The sequence below is a fragment of the Temnothorax longispinosus genome, chromosome 2 (genome assembly GCF_030848805.1).
Source record: "Temnothorax longispinosus isolate EJ_2023e chromosome 2, Tlon_JGU_v1, whole genome shotgun sequence".
Taxonomy (NCBI): domain Eukaryota; kingdom Metazoa; phylum Arthropoda; class Insecta; order Hymenoptera; family Formicidae; genus Temnothorax; species Temnothorax longispinosus.
Genome location: NC_092359.1, coordinates 13,080,292 through 13,105,281, shown reverse-complemented (window position 1 = coordinate 13,105,281; position 24,990 = coordinate 13,080,292). Strand labels below are relative to the sequence as shown.

Sequence of the window (24,990 nt, the reverse complement as noted above, 5' to 3'; positions counted from 1 at the left end):
TCGAGCTTCTTTAGTGCTTTCCAAGGTACACACACAAACACACACACACACACACACACACACACACACACACACACACACACACAAATACTCTCACATAAATATAAACACTATAGGGTCAAATAAAATAGTTGTAGGTCTAGCAGGTATATAGGATTCTTTTGTTCCCGCAATAATAGAACCGAGAACGCTGCGAAGCCAGTCTAGCGTACGTCTGCTGTATCGATCCTCCGCGCGCCTCACTAAAAAGAGCTGTAGTTTCGTCAATTTTACGAGTTTGACGATAATACTTTGGGAATATATTCTTGAAACCTTATACTATTTATTTATGCAAAAAAATATCGATTTTTTTGACCCATCAAAGTAAATTCCCCCCTTAAGGCTTGTCAAACGTATGTAACCCCTTAAATTATTCCTAGGAAACATCTCAGGAACTATTTATGTCACCTATATTGAAATTTTTTGAAAAATGTTCTTCTACCTATATTACAATTTAGCATGTTTAACGGTCTGTTATCACGTAATATGCAAATCTATTCATCCTTGCGCTATTTGATATGTAGCCATCAGAGAGAAAAATTTAGACCACTCGACTGTAAAATTTTATAGCGTGATTAAATAAATATGCGTACGTTGTACGCAGAAGGAAGAGGCAATAATGGATTTTATAAAAAATCCTCTGTGTTCTTGTGTAGGTATTATATTTCGAATATAGCTTTTGCACAGCCTTTGTATCCTCTCTATTCAATTATTCTCATACACGAAGATTCATGTCGATATTAACAATAAAGCATCACAATATCTTCTTAAGGATATTTTACTGGGTATTCCCGACAATCGCAAACGCCCACGCGATCTGATCGCAATGCGTGTCACGATGTTCTTATAAGATACAAGTCCACATAATTTCTTAACTATTACGTCCGATATTTCGTATCTTCAAATATTTGGCTCTGTGTTTAATATTATTCCTGTGTTTCCTACTCGGTCGATTTGTCGAAGATTAATTCGATGGATATATTTTTATATATAGAAGATGTGGCAGAAGATCTTTTTCAACTCCAAGATCTCTCGAATACTAGTTAAAGAGAAAAAAAGAAGTAGGAGAAAAATGTTTCTGTACCCTAGTAAGGAATACAGGAAGACACAGAATAAGCAATCGTATTCTTTGATAATACCTACATACGCGTGTCTGTTGATAGTGGAAAGATAGAGAACATTCCATGTTTGTATATAATGCAATAATATGTTTAATGTCTGACTACGGTCACTATTACTTCATCTACTCACTGAAATAAATCGCAACTCAAAAATCTACGTATCCCGTCTAGGTATATCCTACATTGTCCTACAAAATTATCCTTTAGAGCCACCGCACAAGACTCTCGTATGGTCACGTAGCGTAACGTAACGTGAGTCAACGCACAAGAAACGTATCGGTTAGAGCCACCGCACAAGACTCTCGTATGGTCACGTAGCGTAACATAACGTGAGCCAACGCACAAGAAACGTATTGGTTACGGCCGTTACGGCGTTATACGTTTCTTGTGCGTTGATCTACGTTACGTTACCATACGAGAGCTTGTGCGGAGGCTCTAACCGATACGTTTCTTGCGCGTTGATTCACGTTACGTTACGCTACGTGACCATACGAGAGTGTTGTGCGGTGGCTCTTAGCGCCTCCGCACAAGCTCTCGTATGGTAACGTAACGTAGATCAACGCACAAGACACGTATAACGCCGTAACGGCCGTAACCAATACGTTTCTTGTGCGTTGTCTCACGTTATGTTACGCTACGTGACCATACGAGAGTCTTGTGCGGTGGCTCTTACGCTGCACGCTGATACTCTATATACATATATGTATGTATGTATGTATGTATGTATATATGTGTATATATATATATTTCAGATTTTTCCGACGTGATTTTTTTTATTATGGAAAATCGTTTAGAAAATATTTGAAAAAATTCTCAAAAATCCCGTGCTGTATATAAAAATGTTCAAGCAACAGCTTACAGTGAACTGATGTCTGCTTCTAATTTTTTTCAATATTTTTTTCGAAAAAAACTCGAAAAAAGCTCGAAAAAATTAGAAGCGGAAGTCGGTCCACTTTGGGTCAAGGCTTAAAAATTTTGATATTTGACACGGGATTTTTGAAAATTTTTTCAGATTTTTAAATTGTGGCCATCGATATGTCGATTTAAAAAATTATAACTAAATCAATTTTATAAAAAAAAAATCTAAAAAAAATCTGAGTGCATTTTATAGTTGGAACAATAACATAAAAAATCGCCGACCAAATCCGAGAGGTCGAGGGTCAAACCCAGGTCGATTTGGCATGGAATGCCTCATATATATATATAAACACGCACATACTTCAAAATTATACAAAATTCTCATCCAATCTAATATTTTAAAGTTTCTGCGTTTTTACCCAGGTCGCGTGCAATTTGTTATTTTCCCACTTGTTCTCTCGTTTCCCACCTGCCCGACATAGAAACGTTAATGACACGAACGAATTGTGTACAAATATCTGTTGTATCTATATATTTCATTTTTTTCCCTTTAATTATGCGTTACAATAGTAAACAAATTTCGCGCATTTTAAATATTAATTTAGTATTGCCCTACAATATTTCCACGCGCATTAATATGTAAATTGCATTCTGTATACATAGCTCGTATAAAATTTTGAGATTAACGTCACGTATACACATTGAAAAATCAAAATGTAAACTTTCTTCTATAATCTTATTATAGGACTGAAAGATTCAAATCATCGTAATGTTACATCTTGAAATATGTATTATTATTTTCTATGACAATTTGTTCTGTATAACCCATTATATTTATTGATAAGACAGTTCATAAGATCATATTATGTTGCATTTTTTTACTGACCATTAACAAAACGCATATTTGAAAAACGTTCGGTATTTCACTTCTTTAGTAGTATCTTACTTTCATATAGTTATCAACACTGTGGCATGTTTAATATCATATATTCGAAGATGTCTTGCCTTTAATCACGCTCAAAGTATCTGTATGGTATCATGAGATTTTAGCTGTACCTTATTTCGCGAATATAATGTGATATAATATTGCATATGTGTATACATTAGTATTCACGCTGTTCACGAAGCACGAATTGTTTTATAACATCACAACCATTTAGGTGTTTTATAGTGACGTCATTTGAATTACGTATGTTTTATATTCAGTATGTACGTAAATGTGTAAATCTAATGTTCATTTTTATCAATGTAGATTAACTTTAATCTTGGTTCAACTTACTTTTTCTCTTTGTTTTTAGTTCTAAGAATTAGAAAAAGATAAAAAATAAGTAAAATTGAGATTGAAGTTAATTTGCATTGATAGAAATGGATATAAATGATAAGTCTCGTTTATCTGCATTTAAAGTTTTTGTTATATTTAAAGAATATATTTCTTAAAATTTCAGTGAAATACCAAGTCGTAAAAAATTTAACACTTCTAGAAAAAAGAGCATTAATACACATTTCGCACAGGTTAGTAATTTAGACAAATATAAAAATGAGAAACACTTATAGTGCACAAAACATGAATAAAATGAGTTAAACGAGATCAATGGTCAAGATATAATAATAGCGTTTCTTTTCCTTTTTTTTAACAGTAGTTAAGGTTATTTTAAGATCACACGCTATATTTGTTCGGTATGAATATAATAACAATGATAATATTTACATTCTAATGTAGTGATTTTTATATTCTAAATGCAAATAGTATCGTACCAAATGTAGGCTGTGCAGAGGTTGTTGACTCTTCACTCGCTTTTTAAATAAGTTTCACAAAATTCGAATATCTACAAAAAACTGTTGTACATTCAATCAAAAATTTTTCTTACAATTCCAAACATGGGTATGTAGCACTTTCTACGAGCTATTTTCAAGAGACGGTGCAACACGATAATTCTCCCATGTAACAATTTTCTTTACACATTCACACAAAATAAGTACTCCAATCAAACAACATTTTACAATTCTTTTTATCATAAATTAATTATATAAAAAATCATTAATTTCTTGTACTATAATACATCTAATGTCTTATTAAGTGTAATATCCAGCCTCCCTAAAAACGTTTTGCTACATTACATATTGTAAGTCTTTCTTTTTTTTTATCGTAGGAAAATGGTCTTGACTCCTATCATGTCATAGAGCGTAGAAGAATTCCAGATATGGCCAAAGCAGACAACGACAATCGTTTACATCCATGGGATGTATTTATGCGGCTTTAAACATACTGTTCGTTCCTAAACGCGGTGCGTCAAGCGCATATTTAAATTATAATTTATAGTTTTTACGCAAGTCAGTCCGTTTACTTTTCTCTTTCTTGGGGAATTTCTTTTGCTGTTTGCCAGCAAACAATAAATCAAAGTCATTGATCAATCAAATTTTTCCCTCAGTCGTTTTATGTATAACTGCTGTTCACACAGGACACTCATCATGGGGCATTTCATCGTTTGCGCACATTGTCGTGAACACATTGAATTCACTCACTAACCACTTGTCTGAAATACGAAGTCTTGCGATTAAATTCCGCAATATATATAAAGGATACGGAGAAAAACGATCATAATCCACGCGCTTGTGAGGAAGAAGCATCAGAGTTCAACATACAATGTAAAACTAAGTAAACACTATGTATTCCGATATTCACTGCCACTTCTTTTAATAACTTCCTAAAATATCTGATGTCTTTAAACTTAAAATTGTATTTTTCTCGAAATTACTCCGGATGGACATTGATCGTTTTTCCTTTCATATATTTTTTACTAGAATTTATATTTATATATAAAATAAGTTGTTTCTCATCTGTAAGCGTAAAAATCGAATAATTCATAAATTATACTTACAATTATATCACAATAAAGGAATCTCCGTATTGATGCGTCACTCGAATGCTGCAAATAAGAAAAATATTTTGTTTTTATATTTGATAACATAAGTGATGCTGGAGCCGTCTGTTTTACCGGCATTTTTTGTCGTCACGTAGCGTCGTATTAATTTGACAGAATTAAAAATCCTTCTCCAGAATTGCAGTACATACATTAATGATTCGGGGAAACTCCGATTTTACATAGAAAACTAGAAAAAATTACGGAAGTACAGATTTCCTTATCTACTTTTATCCCAATATGGCGTCTCGATATTGCGGCGGCGAGCTGTCAGCTCGTCACAAGATGTATTTCATATAAAAGATTAAGAGATATACCATTGGTACGAACGCGAAAACAAGTTCCCCCGAATTGCACAACAAGAAAAACATCGATAAACCTCCCAAATCAAGATTTGGAAGCGTAATATAAAAGTATGATGTCGATGTGCATCGTGCGTATGTGTGCGTGCAATGTAGCGTGCTATCCTTGTCTATATCTTTGTCTATACAAGGACAGATATAGTCGATAACATAGAAAATGGTAATTTTGTCGGTTATACAGACGGCTCCAGCATCATCTTAAATACTTCAATTTTAGCATGACAAAATATCTAGCATATTTACGGGAAGGAGATCTAGTATCGGCTTGGTTCGGCGCTCCATCCATCGGCAGGCGTCCACTGCATACACTTCCGCTTGACGGATTGTAATTAAGAAAATCCCAAATGAGTATTGTATCATCGTGAGATGATGAAACTATTTGGAACTCATCAAACTGAAGACGAAACACACGTCCGGTATGCTCCTACAAAAGAAGTACAAATAAGATTGATAATAATGAATGAAAATTGTTACTCAGTGGGACGCTTGGCAAATTGCTGACTAAATGTAATATGTATGAGAAAATATGCGTGCGTGCAAAAATATCTTACCACTAAAGTTCGCAAACATAATGTACTGGCAACGGCACGAGGATCGAGAGCAGCTACGAGGTCCCAAACTTTGATTTTTCTGCAAAACACAATAATAAATATAAATTCAATGCTTTTACAAGTTTATAAAATTAATGTTATTAGAGAAAAATTTGCATCTTTCAATTCAACTCTAAATTAATTATCAATGTAAAATCTAATATAAATATTCCTTAGCTGGCACTGTGGGGTATTAAACGCCCCAGCCTAGTTCAGCTCAAATTTAAACCCCTTTATATTAATAAACTCTAATTTAAACTACCTATAGTACGTTCCAGTGTGCCAGCTAAGTGATTCTGGTGAAGTATGCCAGCTAAGGGATATCAATATGTAACATAAAATATAAATTTCTTGCTTTTTTACATATTGAAAAATAATATGCTATAAATATAAATTGTATTATTTTTCTAAATAGGAGAATAAAAAAATTATTATTATTATTATTAAACGATAATGAATATGACGTATATAAACTTGAATTTTCTATTCGCTGAAAGTTTACGATCTCATATTGCAAAGACAGGATTAAAGTCAGAATTAAGACATTCGCGGATATTCGTATACGCACCCGTCATAAGCACCGCTGACGATGTGTTTACTATCGAAACGAATACATCTCACTAATTCTTCATGCCCTTCCAGAACACGTAAGCAAGCTCCGCACTCGATGTCCCATAGACGTATGGTATTATCACTACTACCACTAACTACTAAGCGATCCCTATACTGCAAACACGCTATGCCGCGTTTATGTCCGTTCAATGTTCGCACAAATTCGCAATTGGAGGTGTTCCATACTTTGATAGTCCTATCACCACTAGCGGAAACAATGTATTTCTCATCAAAGTCAACTACGTTCACTGCTGCTCTGTGCCCCACTAATACTCTTCTCAACGCAATCTCTGTCTGCGATGTCATATCCCAGACTGCTATTGAACGATCCTGCGAATAATAACTGTTATCAATAATGATTCGACTCCAAATAAAAATTATAAAATAAATTATAAATTATAAATAAATTCTAATAAGTAAAAATTCATCGTTCTTCTTCGACTGACCTTTGAGCAAGTGACCATCATGCCGTTGTTAAATCTGAGATGCAGTACTGCCTCACAATGATGAATTAACGTGTTGACCATTTCACCCGTGGTAGCGTCCCAAACTCTCACAGTGCTATCCGAGGAACCGGATATTATAGCCTTATCATCATATTGCAAACAAAGAACAGAACCCGTGTGCCCCGTCAACACCTTGATACACTGCAGAGTATTTCTGTCCCAGATCTTAATCGTGTTGTCTCGAAGCCCGGAAACTATCTTTTGGTCATCATATTGCAGACAATAAACTCCTTTCGAGTTCTCGCTGCGACAGTTGATTCTTTGAAGATTGAATCGGCCCATTCTCCAGTTGTTCTCTATACTTTCGATGTCTTTGACAATTTTTGGATAAAGAGATCTGTAGAAATTGTGATTCGGATGGGCCTCGCCCGGTTTCGGTTTGAAGAGATATTGTATCCTGAAAGTAAATTTTACAAGATAAATAAGAAAATATAAAGAGATATTTTACGTATATATATTTTACGGTATGTTTACGATATAGACTCGTAATAATGCTCTACGCATATAAGTATCACATTTGTGTTGTCGTGTGTTTGTCAGAAATTTTATAATTCATATATTCCAAGTTTCCACTCACCATCCTCTTCTTTCAGCCAGACCTCTCCAAACTGAATCCGTTCGGACCTTACGTTCAATCAATTTTTTCCAAAGCATCCCTTCACTGATAACCCTATGCCATTCCTTGCACACTAGCTCTGCAGAAACAAGCGACTTTGCGTCAAGGTACGAAAGAATACTTTCTGCCACGTGGTCCAATCCTTTTTCTGTAAACCATTCATTCGATATTATTAAAGGTAATAATTAGAAATATTGTTCGAGATATATGTGCAAATAATTTGTAAACAAGTGTTGAACGTGAAGCGTATGTGTTTACTATGCGTATGTATTACTCACTCGGCAAAAGTGAAATAAAATCTCTCTGTAGCATCGGTTTGAGATACGCGTTGATGTGTCCGTGCTGATAATGACACATTCGTGCTAACAGCTGTTCGACAAACTGCACTTGCTCCGGTTCGCTCCATCTCTCGAACAGTTTCATACAAATTTCTTTTTCCTGTCCATATTGCGTTGACGCTCCCGTAGATGGTTCTTTCTTACAGCTGGGATCGTAAAGTATCGTCATCGGGTACTGTAACAGAATATTAACAATTACATCTTTACATCTAAAATATACCACTTTGCGAAAGTTAAATATAAGAATAGGAGAATATAATTTACACGATGATATTTATGAAGTGATTGTTCTCACAGGGTTTTTTCATTAATCAATTAAAACTAAAGAAGATATTCATCATTGACATTTAATTTATTACATAGGTAGTAATCTCTTTTGGAATATATAATGTCTAAACTCTTTTATTAACCCTTCGCCCGTAAACTATAATTTGACTGGCATCGTCCGTAATCTGGGTCGTAAATGTCCTGTCGTTATTTTGACCTAGTAAATAGTGTTCAAAAAATCTGAAAAAATTCTGTAATACTTGTATACTATCCTATTTTATAATCCCAAAGTTTATTTAGCGATTCATTATAAAATAAATTGTTTATAAATAATTATTTATGCAAAAAATTGATAAAAATCCATTTTTATTAAAAAAATCATATCTCATTGAATTTTAAATCAAAATAAAAAATTCCAACGAGGTTTTATAGTTAAATATGTGTACTTTCAAGAAAAAAATTTTGTATATGGGTCATTTTTAAAAAGTATAATTATTCTGAGGATTGAAAATGGCGTTTTTTGAGTTAAAGAAAAATAAGATTTTTAGCGTAATTTTTACATTATTTTATTAAAAAATCATATAAAATCGTCTTTCTCGTAAATAATATCTGATATTTGTCGCTTGATCATCCATTGTACTCTGAAAGTACATGTAATTTCTTTTTACACGTGTTTTCATCCACTCACATTTTGAGGTTATATATATATATAATATACACAATCATAAAAAAATATCACTTATATAAGTTAAAAATAACTGTAGTAATATGAAAATGACGTTAAATTAATTTTACTTCCTTGCACGAAAGTCTGGCACTGTCCGTAATCAGGGTCAATATTGGCACTGGACGCACTTTGACTCGCTGCTGGTCAAGCACACACTGGCGAATTCCAACGAAACTTTGGGCATGAGTTCTCCCCACTACCTACTTTTTTTACGAGGAAAAGCAAGCCCCCCCCCTTTTTCATTTCGGCGGTATTCTATTTTGAATTTCGGCTTGTGCCATTTACGACCCAGATTACGGGCGAAGGGTTAACATCTTTTACACATGCGCACGTAATGACGTTTACTCTTATTGTATCGACGTTACACTATATAATGGGAACGCAAATAAACGGACTAAGAATATCGCATCGTGCATAATGTGTATTATCATATCGATGCACACATCGTTGTTTTCCGATTAATCACGTAGACGCTATATGTATATCGGAGTGGACAAGTTATACGAAGCGTATATAATGCTTGAATACGCCTTGAGAAAGAAACCCAACATACTCGAGTAATCGTATTCCAAAATTCGCATAAATAAAGTGTACATAACTGTCAGTTAATTACGTCATGGTTATTTTCACTGTTGGCAAAGTAACAAATGTAAACAAATGTAAACAATAAAGTAGCTAAAACTTAAGTGCGTAGTTAATAATAAATAATAAAACACATTATTACTTTATAGACCTTTTTTTCAAATATAAATCTATCGAATCTAAAACGAAAGAAGTTTCATCATTCCGTTAGCGATGAATAATACAGATTACAGATTAGTGGCATAATAAATAACACTATAAAAAGGGATAATAAATATATGTCATGGGATTTAAAAAGTGTTTTTAAGTGCTTCGTGTTTCGTAAACTAACGGCTAATTACCAACGGCGCGACTGCAATTTTCGCAATTTTAACATTAACAATTGAGAACAAACGCAGGAAAGCGCTAATCTTATCGCGATATTAAGAAACTTAAAATGTCGAAAGACATGATGTAAAACAACGAGATTTTTAATTCTATCGTGTTCATATCGAAGTTGCCAAGAACGCCAAGAATACCTAAAATCCTGAATCAATGTTGGAAACTATTATCAATGTTGGGAACGTACGCGCGCACACAACATGCACACAACAAAAAGAAAATATAACAATTTTTTACTAAATTTTAGATACGATTCACAGATTGTCCCCCTAAAGAAAGGAAAAATGGAGACAATTGATTTCCTGCTAGAGCGAAAATATATTTTTGTTAATCTCCCTTTCCCTATCTCTCAAAATAATTGAATAATGACATAGATAAGTTGCAATTATTGGAATACGCCGATATTCATATTAAATACAAGCTTATCTAGATTTATCCTAGATCAACTTTCGGTGAGATTATATAGAAATATAACCGGACAACATTACTCGAAAGACACAAATCGTTGCGAAAGAAATATGTCATTGATAAAAAAAAACCCGAAGTAAACCATGTTTTAAAATTCATATAAAAATTTTAGAGAAAATTTAATAATATGCATGTCATCTTGTAAAGTGACCTGATAATAAGTGAAACGCTGCACTTTGGACGATCGATAATTCGCATTAGACTTCAGGATAGAACTCAACAATTTTGTGTATTGCGCGGTATTTTGATGTATAATATTTCATTTCTTCAAATGTTATTCGTGTTACACAGCGCACAAGATTATATAAAATGGATTATTATCTTTAATTCTGACACAAATTGTAGATCGTCTAAAGTGGGCTTTACTCCTCAAATAATTTTCGTATTACTCATAGAAAATTATAAGTAAAAATTGTATCATAATACAAGATATTCGAGAATTTTTTTGAAGAATACGAATGCACACGTATAAAATGTTTTTTTTTTTCCAAAATATACACAAACGTCAAAATACAATAAAATATAAAATATTACAATAAAATTACAAATACAATTCTATTTTGAAACCTGATGCGAATTATAGGTCGTCTGAGGCGGGCTTAACTGTACATTTGCAAAACTAGAATTGCGGATGCATCTTGAGGTAGAATGAAGTACCGGGTTCTTGACCTCTCTCGCTCCATTCTCCCTCGCTCGTACATCGTATATACGAGGACTCTTTTAAATTAATCGTTTACGCGCGTCCCGGTTTTGTGCCGAGCCTCTCGTCTTTCTCGTTAATACCGTAATCACGAGTAATCATATTTGACGCGCAAATAAACGGATTCTCAACCTAGTGATTTTAATTATCTCGTCGAAAACGACTTTTAAAGTTCTTTTGACATAAAATACGCCGGTCAAAATGAAGCAAAACTGACGCGATCAATCTATGAATACAATTGAAGCATGAACAAATAACTAATGCTAACTGAACACGAGCTAAATTTACGCGATTGTCATTAAGTTTGTCGACGTAACGATTCAAGCACATGAATAATCAAATGCATTTTTCATGAAAGAAAGTAAGTCTCATACGTTTGCACTTTCACTATTTACGCCGTCCTTATCATTTATATTTGTCGTAAATGTCCGATAGTCTGATAATGTTAACTACGATGTCGTAGCAGGGGGATATCGTTAAGAATATCCTTCGATATAGCTAAAAATAGAACGTAAGAACTTATTGATCAAGCCTGATCCTCACATATCTTTTATTTAGATCTTTCCTACATTTCATCTAGTCGCTTAAAAATTTTATTGTTTAAGGAAGTTGGTTGCTCAAATCAATATGATAAAAATTTAATAATATGATAAAAATTTAATAATATGCGAGTTTAAATTTATGAAGGATATTCGTCTATGGGAATCTGTCTTCCATGCCAAACTTGAAGACAATTGTCTGCATGGTTGTCGAGTAATTAATTATTGAAGTTATACTCTTATCTCTCTCTTATGCACTTTGCAGTACTCGCGGCTGTACCAACGGAATCTAACCAAGTTTTTCCCTGAAGTAGCTCTTCACTTGAAGTTTTTTTTCAGCTATCACAAATGGCACCACCTCTGCTGAGTTTCAAGATATTACAGGAAATAGATTTTGGCCCGACACAAATGACCCATGGACAGGGGCTGAGAGTTAATATATGTACTCAGTACTGCAATCGTGGAGAAGCATTTTCAATTCTGTCAAATTAATGTAACAAAAGACTATAGAAGTACAAAAATGGTAATTTTTTCAGTAACACAGACGGCTTTAGGATCCCCTTAATGGGACCCTATAGTGGCAGTAATTACCGACATTTAGTTAAAAGCATACAACTTTTAATTGGCTTTACGGAATTGCAAAATTCTTTTACAGAATTAAAGTACGCACCAAAATGTAGAAGGCTAGGGTCAATTTTACATCAAAAACAAAAAAAAATTAAAAATTTGGGCACATAGAGCTGTCACTGACGACAATATTTGCTTATACAAAAATACTGCAGTTTATATATATATATATATATATATATATATATATATATATATATATATAAAATGAGATACAAACCCTCTAGGGAAAACATTTAAGAACGATATCAGGCAATTAAAACTAAGATTAAAAGCCCCCCAAAAAAGTTGCATGCTTTTAACTTTTATATGTGCAAAAGCACATGCAGGTTGATAGGATAAGCAATGTTGCGTGTAGCGAGAGATGGCGCAACAATCGAACAAGGACAGATATAGAGAAAACAGGATTAGAAATGTTGACATTATCGAGGAAGTTCGGCCTTCGCTATAAGATCCCCTTAAGGGGATCCTATAGCGAAGGCCGAACTTCCTCGACGTCGGTAATGTCAACATTTCTAATCCTGTTTTCTATGTTATATATCTATGTCTGTCCTTGTCTAACCAGAGGCATCTGTCTTTGTTCAATTGCTGCGCCATCTCTCGCTACACGCAATACTGCTTATCCTGTCAACCTAAATGTGCTTTTGCTTAATAAAACTTCATTTTACGGAATCTTTTTTTCTAGACGTTGAATCTTAGTTTTATTTACACGATATTGTTCCTACATGTTGTCCCTACGTCGCCTTGGTGTCATTATATATATATAAACTGCAGTAATTTTGTTATTGTCGTCAGATGACAGTTGTATGTGCCCAAATTAGTAAAATTTTTAATTTTTTTTTGTTCCCGATATGAAATCGTACAACGCGATGTAGATTTTTGTGCGTACTTTAATTCTAGACCAAAAACTTGCAATTCTGTAAAGCCAATTCAAAAATTCCTTAAAATGAAAAAATGTCGGTAACTACCGCCACTATAGGATCCCCTTAAGAAACAGCTAATTAAATGCATACCATCACATATTTATTTGCTAAAATTTGTTTATTTCATGTGACAAAAACACCTATAGGCTTTCTCCTGTCCCGCCGCCTGCCCTGCAACGTGATGGCAACCAGCCTCTTTAAAGTGAGTGAGTGAGTAGTGTGTGTGTGTGTGTGTGTGTGTGTGTGTGTGAGCGCGCGCGTGCTTATTAAAAAGTTATTAACAAAAAATATAATAAATAGTATGTAATTCTACGATACCGTACATAGACTCTATAACTAATCTAACCTAATAATTGTGTGAGTGGATCACACCAATCCAATTGTTGTGTGGGAGCAAAAGTGTATGCGTGGATGCAGTGGGTTCCGTCTCCTGTGGTGGCTCCACCTCCAAAAATCGGATCAATTTTTCTTTCTCGATAAAAAAGTAATCAAAAATAAATTTTATTACTTAATTTTATTATAGATTCTTAATCTTTATAACTTTAGCTTGGATTTCATGTAATAAAATAATACATAAACATATTTCTTATTACACAACAAAAAAATGAAAAGAAGAGAATTATCCGATTCGCCCCGAAATTGGGGGTAAAGCGGATCACTAATTTAGGTCCAAAAGAAATAAAAATAAACCAACAAATTCTTTGAAATAAATTACTTGCACTAAAGAATTACCTAACTTTTTAATAAGCAACGACTCCCAATTAAAACCTTCACAACATTACTCAAAGTGATGACCTTGACAACATATTTCAAAATTATAAAAATTGGGGGTGGCTCCGTAATAATAAATATTTACCATATATTCATACATATAATATAAATTCTCTGAATAAAAAATGTTACACGCGCGCGCGCACGTACATATGCAATCCATAAAAACAGAATAAAAAATTTACAAGCAACTACTATTATTTCCAACTTCGAGTCAAAATTTTATCGGAAATTGTTTATCATGTTGCCGGAGTTCGATTAGATTAGATCAGATCAGATCAAATTAGATTAGATTAATCAATTAATTCAAATAAATGCCGCGCAGCAACTCGTGCATTATTGTGTTAATATAATTTTCATATTTATGTTACACCCTGTATATCTAACACCATTTCACTCTGGGGATACAATTATATCTTTGAAAACTTAAACTACGAAAAAGTAAATTCGCGTATTTCGATAAACAAATTTCAATTAATAAATTACGTGTTCTTCATCTTCTTTATATATATATATATATATATATATATATATATATATATATATATATATATATATATATATATATATCTTTATGGTTCGGCATAAGTTGGGGCCAACCATAAGCGATGTGTAGATACGTATACGTTGATATACATCGACATCCTAACTTGTATTTCGGAAGTATTTTCCATATGTAATCAAAATACAAAGATATATCAAAATTAAGTTTCCTTATATGATTTGTTAATTGTCGGTACCACTAAAAAATACATAAAAATATGATTATAAGCAACGAGATAAGCAATATACATAACGTGAAATGCAGTATACATGTTTTTGCAATAGCTATTTACATCGTATTTCGTAGTTAGTTATTGTTTGTACACATTATATAAACTATTATATAAAAAAGGATGCTTTTTATGCTTAGTAATTTAATAGAAACGCGAGAATTTTAACTATTTCTCTAAACTATCGATATACATATAATTGTTGGCGATTCCGGGCGTAAATCGGAACGCGCCAATTAGCATTGCGGGTTTTACCCCGACAGGGATAAGGCGGGCGTAGAGTAAAGACAATTTATTTTGGGTAACAATTGTGCAAGCACTAATTTAATAAAATTTGTACAGCGGAGGAACACTTATGGCCATTAAGCATCTTCACAGTCAGAACAGGCGTAAATATAGGTTTAAATTAAAATATAAAATATTAAAAAATTAAACGGGTCTTAATTCCTATCTACCATAAATAAACGGACATGAGGATTTTACCTGCTTTTTTTATTACAAATAAACTCATTCATATTTTTCGACACATATAAAATTAGGAAAATTATGTACATACATGCAGGGTGGACAAAATATAGCATGAGTTGATACAAAATAACGTATTTTGTCCATATGTATATGAAAAAGTATACATATGCTATAATCTATATTATTATAATATTTTTTTTATTATATAATTATTATATAATTATTATAATAATTATCATATAATAAAATTTTTATAATTATATAATAACGTGTATAAATTCGTACGGGACCGCGTCATGGCCTCGATCGATCAATGCGATTATCGCGCACGACGCACGATATCCAATGAGCGTGCTGCGACGAGTGCAAGGTTATGTTCGTTGGATATCGTGTGTCGCGCCGCGCGTCGCGCGCAATTGACGTGATCGTGCTTGGCTGCCGAGGTCATCACAGTTCACAGTATACTGCAGCCGTGTTTCGTGTCTGGCATCACTGCTGAGTTGTGCTATTTAATAAAGTCAGCAATCAATTATCGAAAATGAGTGAAAGGCGACCGGTAAGTTTTTCATAGTGTTATTTCTCATTTATCTATTTTTAACTTCAAGAATTCTCGTTTTCGAAATCTACATATATATTTGGTCGATTTAGATTACCTTTTGTAAGTTTATTGTTTACTTATTTACTCAATAGCAACCTATATCGTCGTTTGATGTTATAATATCAATATTTGGTCATTATCGGTTATTATACAGGTTAAATGTTATCGATCATCAATAATTATTCCACTATTCTTATACTTCTTGCTTTTGCCATTATTTATTTATGATTTTTGTACTATCGAGATTTTTATATTATTGTAAATGCAACATAAGCAGCGTACATATATTAATGTTATTATATATTAATTGTTTTTATATAATAAATATTTATTTTATATATTGTTCTTACATGTGAAGTATCGTAGAAATGCGCAGAAGAAATTTATCAAGGAATTAGTTCGCCAAAGTAGGATTGAAGCAAATCTGGCTGATTTAAGAAGACGAATAACCACGGTCTACAAAGCAGAAACTTCGTCCGATGATAATGAAGAAATTCATATGCTGTCTATTTCAGAGATCAACAATGAAGATATTCCTTCAGAAACAAATAGCTCTGAATTATCAGAAGGATCTGAGGTATCTAATGATAGTCTTTTTGAAAATAAAAACACTATAAATGGTAATGATGTTGATAGTGAATTACATTTCAAAGATGAGAACAGCGACAGTGATGGAATTGCTGAAAATGATGTTAATAACAGATGTAGTGATCATGAAGATGAAGATAATGACTTAATAATTCAATTTAAAAATGATGAAGACAGTAGTTTTTATGCTTTAGCAACATTGAGAGAGTGGGCTCTTGAAGGAGGTGTGTTATCCATGAAAATGTTGAATAATTTACTTCTTAGGAGGGTATTGTTTCCTATTTTACCCAAAAGTTACAGAACCTTACTCCAAACGCCTCCAATCTTAGGTGTTCAACAGCTACCTGATGGATCACAACTGTGGTACAAGGGTATAAAAGCATATCTTGATAATATGCTTCTTACTGAATATTTAAATGTTCACAATTTAGTTATTATTGATGCCAATATAGATGGCCTTCCATTATCTAAAAGCTCTAAATTAAAGTTTTGGCCAATTTTAGGTTATATTTAATAAATACAGAAAATGAGCCGTTTATTATTTGTTTGTATTTTGGTGATCATGATCCTGCTGATATGCATTCTTATCTGCACGAATTCGTCAATGAACTAGAGGATTTATTGGAAAATGGTTATGTTCGGGATGGCTTCACATATCCATTTATAATAAGAAATTATATTCTTGATGCACCAGCTCGCTCATTGGTGAAATGTTGTGTTAGTCATGGAGGTTACGGAGCTTGTGAAAAGTGCACCTGTGTTGGTGAATATGTTGCTGATCGTGTAGTCTACACAAATCTGAATGCTCCATTGCAAACTGATCACTCGTTCATCACTTAGCAAGATCCACTTCATCATATAGGCTGTTCTATTCTAGAGAGAGTACATACAGGAATGGTTTCCCAATTTAGATTAGATCCATTTCATTTAGTCTGGCATGGAGTCTTTAAACAATTATTGATGACATGGATGCAATGGAATGGACCATGGAAACTTAACAAGTTCTCCAGAAAAAATATTTCTAACAATTTAATTTTTTTAAAGGATTTCTGTCCAAGTGATTTTTGCAGACCACCGAGATCAATTAACGACTGGAAGATGTATATACAAAGGTACAGAAGAGAAGAGATTATGTCTTTATGATGGACTCCTAGTATTTCGTGATGAATTGCAGAAAAACGTTTACAAAAACTATCTCTTACTTCAGACTGCTCTGTATATCCTCTCCAGCCCTTTGCATGTCAATGTACTTAATGACTTTGCTAATGAATTACTCAGAACTTTCATTCAGCATTGTATCAATTTATATGGGAGACGTTTTGTGGTGTGTAATGTTCACTCACTCTGTCATTTGGCTCAAGAATGTGCACGGACCTCTGGAGAATTTCAGCTCTTTTATATTTGAAAATCGTTTAAAATCACTCAAAAGTAGCCTAAAATCTAGATGTAAACCACTACAACAAGCTGCACGACGAGATTTGGAACACACCAGAACAGTAAAAATTAAATTGAAAACTAAAGAAAAGACTGTTCAACTTTCTTACAGACATGACGATGCAGAAGAACAATTACCAAGAACATATTTTCACTGTCTTTCTATTGATAGTGTAATTTTCCGGACTGGTATAAAGGACTCTTGCTTCTGCACAAGAGATGGAAATGTTTATATTTTGAGGAACATTGTAGAGCAAGAGAGAAGAGTGATACTTGTTTGTAACAAGTTTCAGAAAATAGACAATTTCTATACATATCCTTTGCCATCATTTCGATTAGGCATTGTTACAGTCTCAGAAATAGATGACGAAAGGCTTGTCGTGCCATTGCAGAACGTTCATGCTAAGTGTTGGTTGATGCCTTCCAAGGATAATTTTTTTTTATATGTTCCGCTTCTTCACACAATGCCATTGTTTCAATAATATTTAACATTTTTTTAGCTAGGGTATGTTTAACATTTAAAACGTGAAAATTTTACAATTAAAAACATTGTCATTGCTTAAAAAGTACAATTTATGGTATAAAAAAACATGATTATTAAATTTTATTTTTTACTTTTTTATTTTGCAGTTTGTGGTCGTGAAGTTCTTATCTACCGATAATGATAAAGATGAATATTACGAGGTAGCTCTCTCAAAGTGGCTTCAAGATTTAGATGAAAATATGATCGGGAGCATACTCTGGCCAGGAGATAATTCTACAGCAGGGATGTTAGTTCGAACTCAAGTGAATGCGCAATCAAATTGGTCCATTTATGCAGTGGAAGTTAAAAGATATTATGGTAAGCAATTTTTCTTTGTATTCTTTTTACTTAAATCTTAGTAATAATATTTCTCTGCTACAGATACATATTTACATGCACGAAAAGGATTGGCAGAAGTAATAGAATATGCCTCAGCCTATGAGACTGATACTGGAAAAGAAATGGGAAGAGGAAAAAGAAAGAAGAAAAAAAACCCAATCACATCTTCATCAGAGTCTGATAATGACCAGCACTTAGAAAATCAAGTTAAGAAAAAAAAGCCAAGCATTCCATCACCACCAGCAATCCATGTTCCTGAAGCTTCTACCTCAGTTGATAAGATTTCTAGTCATAAGGGCAAAAGAAACATTATTGAAGATTCCTCAAACATCAAAGAATCGAAAGTTGCAAGACATCTAGGTAAACCTATATCATCAGAAAATAATCGTCAGAAATTGATTGAAAAGATCATCAGTGAAAGGAAGAAGACTATGGAGAAAGCTGAGGAGAAAAATAATGCTATGCTACGCAGTGTATCTTCAAAAGTTCTACAATCATCATCACAAAAGCAATCTAAACTCAGCACCTCTTTTTCTAAACATTTTGTGAAGAGTTCTCCAAAGAAGATTCTATCCAAAGCAAAGACCAGAGAAAAGGTTAAAAGCTCTAAAAACTCTACATCTTCTGAAGTTTCTCTACAAGCTTCATCATGTGCTTCGGAAAATCAGTTTACACCTGAAAAAGAAACATCTATTGTGAGCCCTTCAAAAGTGTACAATATTTTAAGGAAATCTGACGATTCACCTAGAAATCCACAAAAATCTCCTTCTTTCTCATCAGAGAAAGTTGATACTTCGCTATCTGCACAGGAAAAGCATAGCCCACTTTCCTCCAAAAAAAAGTTAGATCTATCTGTTCGTAATTTGTCAAATTTTTTTAGTGCAGCAGGTACGTTAAGTATTTTTTTTTGCATATTCACACAAACGCACGCGCGCATACACATGCACACAATCACGCACGCACACAAGTTGTAATAATTTATGTCATTTTATGTTCACATATTTTCAGATTTTAACGAACGTTTTATAAATTTAGAAAAAACATTAGAAGACAATAGAAAAGAATTAGAAGGCATCAGTAGTAAGCTTGAGGTTGTTATTATGAACCAAACAAACTTAAATAGAAGTCTGCTTCCGGAACAGGCTGTCATCAATAGACCCTCAAATCTACCCTCTCTGCCTCTGAGTGACATAAAAAGCCTTGAAGAATTTGAGAAATTTTTATCCAACGATGTAAATCTTTCAGCAGCAGTAAGTAATATTTTATTATGCTTATACAAATTGATACATTTTTATTATTTTATGGCTGGATTCTGGATATTCACTGCCAGTACTGAATCTATAGTTTACGTCACATGCACTATAGATTTTTAGTACTGGCAGTGAATATCGGAACGTCATCTATATCTCTGTAATGTGTTTCATAAATACTGATTTCTTTTTGTTTGGTTCCTTTCTTGCAGTCCTACTATTTGAAGAGTTTGGCTTTGGGAAATAATGAAAAAACTGCAACGTCAAAACTTATGACTCAATTGATGACCAATTCCTTAGCTGTACATTTTAATTTTGATGGTCATAATCCTCAGAAAGCTATGACAGTTAAAAGGTCATTTAAACAGTTGAAACTTTGGGAATTATTTCAAGGTATTCTATCTTCTTTCAAGTATTCCGTCTCCCAAAGTTTTTAATTTATTATACAATATTAGGTAACTCAGAGAATCGCAGAATATTTATTTCTCTTCATTGTTCTTTTAATCTAGGAGTGATGCTACTAAAATTTCCGGACAGCGATTTATCAGAAGCTTTAAATACACTCAGAAGTTGGCTACGAAATGCTGCTGGGCGTAAAAAAGATTAAAATGTAGAATTTTTTAGGATTTCCTTTTATATGCAAGTTTTGAAGCCTTATATTATTGGTGTTTCTTTTTCGCTTTATTTTAATGCACTATAGAGAAACTATTATATAGAAAGTTTGTCAGATTCAATTTTAAGTTTAAATATATAACATATACGTTATATTTACTTTTATATGCCATTTTTAAAGCCTTATATTATTGGTGTTTCTTTTTCGCTTTATTTTATTGCACTATAGAAAAACTATTATATAGAAAGTTTGTCAGATTCAATTTTAAGTTTAAATATATAACATATACGTTATATTTACTTTTATATGCCATTTTTGAAGCCTTATATTATTGGTGTTTCTTTTTCGCTTTATTTTATTGCACTATAGAGAAACTATTATATAGAAAGTTTGTCAGATTCAATTTTAAGTTTATAAATATATAACATATACGTTATATTTACTTTTATATGCCATTTTTGAAGCCTTATATTTGTGCTGTTTCTTTTTCGCTTTATTTTATTGCACTATAGAGAAACTATTATATAGAAAGTTTGTCAGATTCAATTTTAAGTTTAAATATATAACGTATACGTTATATTTCCTTTTATATACAATTTTTGAAGCCTTATATTATTGGTGTTTCTTTTTCGCTTCAGTTCATTGTACTAGAGTAACTATTATATAGAAAGTGTCAGATTCAATTTTAAGTTTAAATATATAACGTATACGTTATATTTCCTTTTATATACAATTTTTGAAGCCTTATATTATTGGTGTTTCTTTTTCGCTTTAGTTTATTGTACTAGAGTAACTATTATATAGAAAGTGTCAGATTCAATTTTAAGTTTAAATATAGAATGTACGTATATATGTGTGTGTGTGTATATACTGTATATATATATATCTCTACATATATATATATATATATACTGTATATATATATATATATATATATATATATATATGTAGGTCCGGGAGTATGTTCCGGGACTTTTATTTTTTTACATCGGTATATTCCAGGACATTTGGCAGTTTCCAGGACTGTCCTGGAAAAAATTCATGTCCTACGGCACGTTTCGGGACAATTTTTTGAATCTGATTACATATATATGCGTTATATTCCAGGACTGTACATTTCAAAAAACGTAAACAGTCCCGGAACATACCTCTAGACCTACATATATATATATATATATATATATATTCTATATGTCGTACGTGTTTCTACTTACAATTTTATACTCTAAGATCATCAGCGATTTATAGTCGACGTACAATAATGCGAAAATGTGTATTTCGCGTCTGACATACTTGCCGTCCCCTACCCCAGGAAGTGAAAACCGTCATAAAAGAGCCATACCACGTTAAACACTTACTAATGAAAGCTACACTTTCGCATCGCAGAAACGGCGATCAAATAGCAGGTTTTTTTTTACAAGGATTGTGTTTCAATAAAAAGCTATTAACGGAATCCGAATTTTTAAAATCAAAATTGTTGGATTTTGCGATCTCTGCTATTTTTAAGTCGAAGATAGTGCCATTTTTTCCTAAAAAGACGTATAGTATTAAAATTTATTATTTCTATCTTTAGAACGTCGTCGAAATATCGTGTTAAATACGTGCTAATGAAAGCTAAGTTTTCTCAACGCAGAAACGATGATCAAGTAGCAATCCTTTTTACACGAATTACATTTCGAACAGAACCTATGAACAGAATCCGAAATCCTAAAATTTAAAGCGTCGAATTCTGCGACGATCTCTCAGCTATTTTAATTACTATTTTCTTCTAAAGAAAAGAGGCGTGAATTAAAACGCAATTTATTATATCCCTGGTCTCTAAAAATTTTGACGTCAAAATATTTTTCGTTCTTCCGTCAGCCGAGCTCCGGCCAGCTGTCGGAAGTTCGGCTCAGAACACGGACGCTTTATCGGGATGAAAATTGAAAACCATATTATCGTCCTATTGTAGGACCCTCCTTCGAAAAGCAGATCCCGCGGCAGTTGTCCCCTCCGTTATTGTAACGCGATACAGAAAAACGAGTCTAGCTAGCGGCTGATGCGCGGCGGCGCGATCACCTGAAAACGCTTCGAGTGCTCCCGGCATAACGGTATCGCGAACTCGTGTCGAATCTACACTCTCCTGATTCTTTTGTCTTCCTGGGATGTCGTCCCCGCGCGCCTCTTGACAGAGCCAAAGTATGAGTATACTGGGTGCCCGATAAGAAACGATCAAACTGATCGACTTTATTGCTTTGTGTATGCATGAAGTTACCACTCCATCATTAAAATTTCGTAGTTCTGATAAGAGTTTCCGCTTTATTTTAAAGAAATTAAGAGTTCCTTATAGTTTATAAAAAGAGTGTGTTTAGTCAAAAATAAATATTTAAAAAATGGGGTGCTAACTTTTTATCAAATTTTGAGATCAAATAGTTTTGAATGACCTAAACGTTTCATTTAGCGATTATTTAGAGTTCCTGATATACAAAAAAATTGATTAAAAAAAATTAAACATTTTTGAAATCTCGATTTTGAGATAAGATAATACTGAGATCGTTCTATTGTCATTTTACTTATACAAAGAGTTCTGCCTAGAAGTTGTAAAGTTTCATCAAAATCAAATTTTTCGAGTTTGTGAAGTTTCCTTTAAGTCCCGAGGTCGAAATATTTTTTAGAGTTCCGAGTAGTTCTGACAAGAGTTCTGGCTAGTTCTCGACAAGTTCTGACGAAAAGTCTTATGACACAAAGCGATTGGATGACGAGATAAGGAGGTACGAGTCATTTTTAATTAGTTTTTGAAACCTCGTTAGTCGAAAATTTTTTTTTGCTTTTTGGGTCCAAATTAATTTTAAGCGTCGAGAATTCTTTGTAATAAGTAAAATAACAAAAAAATTATCTCAAAACTATCGTATTTTGAAATCGTATCTCAAAATTTTCAAAATTTTTTTAATTTTTTTTTAATTAATCAAAAAATTGTTTTATGTATCAGGAACTCTAGATAATCGCAAAATGAAACGTTTAGGTCATTCAGAACTATTCGATAAGAAGTTAGCACCCCATTTTTTTAATATTATTAATTTTTGACAGTTAATCGACAAAACTCTTTTCATAAATATCTCAAATAATTTATCTCTTATAAAATATATATTCCGTACACACGCACGCACGCACGCACGCACGCACGCACGCGCGCACGCACACACACACACGCACGCAGGCGCATACACACATACACACACACCACGCAGAAATGCATATAATACTTCTTTTTCCTTTTAATAACGTGCATAATTGTTTAAATTCACAATAACGCCCGCAATTCATTTTTAATGTATTGCTCATAGATGTGTTCTGACGAAATTCTACGTTGATCTTTTAAATGGGTTTGATCTTTCAACACGTTCACAATAGTCTTTGCGCAATACCCCCTTGTCGTGATCACTAAGAGGTCCCTGCAATTTGAGGGTGTTTCTTTATGTTTTCAGGGGTGGGGAATTCAATTCTATTAATTTTTTTCACCTAGCTCCGCGCAGTTATTTGTTAATAACAATTTTATGTTAAATAAATTTTATGTAAAATCAATATTAAAAGAGACAATGCGAGTTACAAAAAAATGTGTTAAACAAAAGTTTTCCCTCTCTTTTTAACGAAGAAGTACGTTTTAAATGGAATCCTGAATTATTTGGAAGGATGTCGTGAGGTAGACGGAGCTTTGAAACCGAAATTACCAAATAAATTGATCCCCCCTGTATCTGAGCTTGTTCCTCCTTGTACTTGCAAAGTATGCTCACGCAATATGTGTACCTGTAGGGTCAATAATGCACCTTGTATATTTTATTGTGGTTGTTCTGCATCAGAAAAATGTGAGAATCCAACAAAAAAAGTGAGTAACTTTTATTCAATAATGTGTTTATATTTCTTTTTCACCTTTTCTTGATGCGAAATGCAAAAATAATGTATCTGGAATTTCATTTTTCGAGTCCCAAAAAAGGTGAGTATGCAGATACATAATTGCAACTCAAAATATGCATGCATATTTTCTTCAGTTTTTCGCCCTACCACGGGTGCTCGTCCCCACCGCCTGTCGCTCTGTTGCTCGTATCTCCGAAACTAATTGTCGGATTTGAAAAATTCAAAAACTTCGTTAGAAAAAGAGGGAAAACTTTTGTTCACACATTTTTTTGTAACTCGCATTGTCTCTTCTAAAAGTAGATTTTTTAACATAAAATTGTTATTAAAAAATAACTGCGCGGAGCTAGGTGAAAAAAACCAATAGAATTGAATTCCTCACCCCCGAAAACATAAAGAAACACCCTCAAATTACGGGAACCTCATAGTGACCACGGGGAGGGGGTATTGCGCAAAGACTACAAGGGGAAGTAATGCTGCAAGACCAAAATGTACGATTTCGCGGAATAAATCACAAAAAAAGTTTTTGCTCCGCATATTCGTTCATCTATTCTGGCACAAAGAGGTC

The 24,990-nt window shown here is 33.2% G+C and overlaps 2 protein-coding genes across 6 annotated transcripts in view; one reads left to right on the top strand and one right to left on the bottom strand.

Moving 5' to 3' along the window:
• Positions 1 to 684: 684 nt before the first annotated feature.
• Slmb (beta-transducin repeat containing E3 ubiquitin protein ligase slmb) overlaps positions 685 to 24,990 on the bottom strand; it is a 35,930-nt gene continuing 11,624 nt past the window's right edge. For all 3 annotated transcript variants that reach the window (XM_071798102.1, XM_071798103.1, XM_071798101.1), the window contains 8 exons: positions 7,904 to 8,138; positions 7,587 to 7,773; positions 6,950 to 7,406; positions 6,460 to 6,833; positions 5,853 to 5,931; positions 5,545 to 5,725; positions 4,898 to 4,945; positions 685 to 4,552 (listed from right to left, as the gene is read on the bottom strand). In XM_071798102.1, the coding sequence (XP_071654203.1) occupies positions 4,935 to 4,945; positions 5,545 to 5,725; positions 5,853 to 5,931; positions 6,460 to 6,833; positions 6,950 to 7,406; positions 7,587 to 7,773; positions 7,904 to 8,138 (1,524 nt within the window). In that variant the 3' untranslated portion in view covers positions 685 to 4,552; positions 4,898 to 4,934. The remainder of the gene's footprint in view (positions 4,553 to 4,897; positions 4,946 to 5,544; positions 5,726 to 5,852; positions 5,932 to 6,459; positions 6,834 to 6,949; positions 7,407 to 7,586; positions 7,774 to 7,903; positions 8,139 to 24,990) is intronic.
• On the top strand, positions 14,543 to 23,240 carry LOC139825403 (uncharacterized). 3 transcript variants are annotated; one of them, XM_071798099.1, is made up of 7 exons: positions 14,543 to 15,745; positions 16,146 to 16,364; positions 18,440 to 18,650; positions 18,714 to 19,559; positions 19,707 to 19,921; positions 20,134 to 20,314; positions 20,431 to 23,240. In XM_071798099.1, the coding sequence occupies exons 1-7, from the start codon at positions 15,728 to 15,730 to the stop codon at positions 20,526 to 20,528; spliced, it is 1,788 nt and encodes a 595-aa protein (XP_071654200.1). In that variant the 5' UTR covers positions 14,543 to 15,727; the 3' UTR covers positions 20,529 to 23,240. The 3 variants fall into 3 exon arrangements, with proteins under 3 accessions (XP_071654200.1, XP_071654199.1, XP_071654201.1); XM_071798098.1 differs by having other exon boundaries at positions 14,544 to 15,745; positions 19,680 to 19,921; XM_071798100.1 differs by lacking the exons at positions 14,543 to 15,745; positions 16,146 to 16,364 and adding an exon at positions 18,177 to 18,314 and having other exon boundaries at positions 19,680 to 19,921.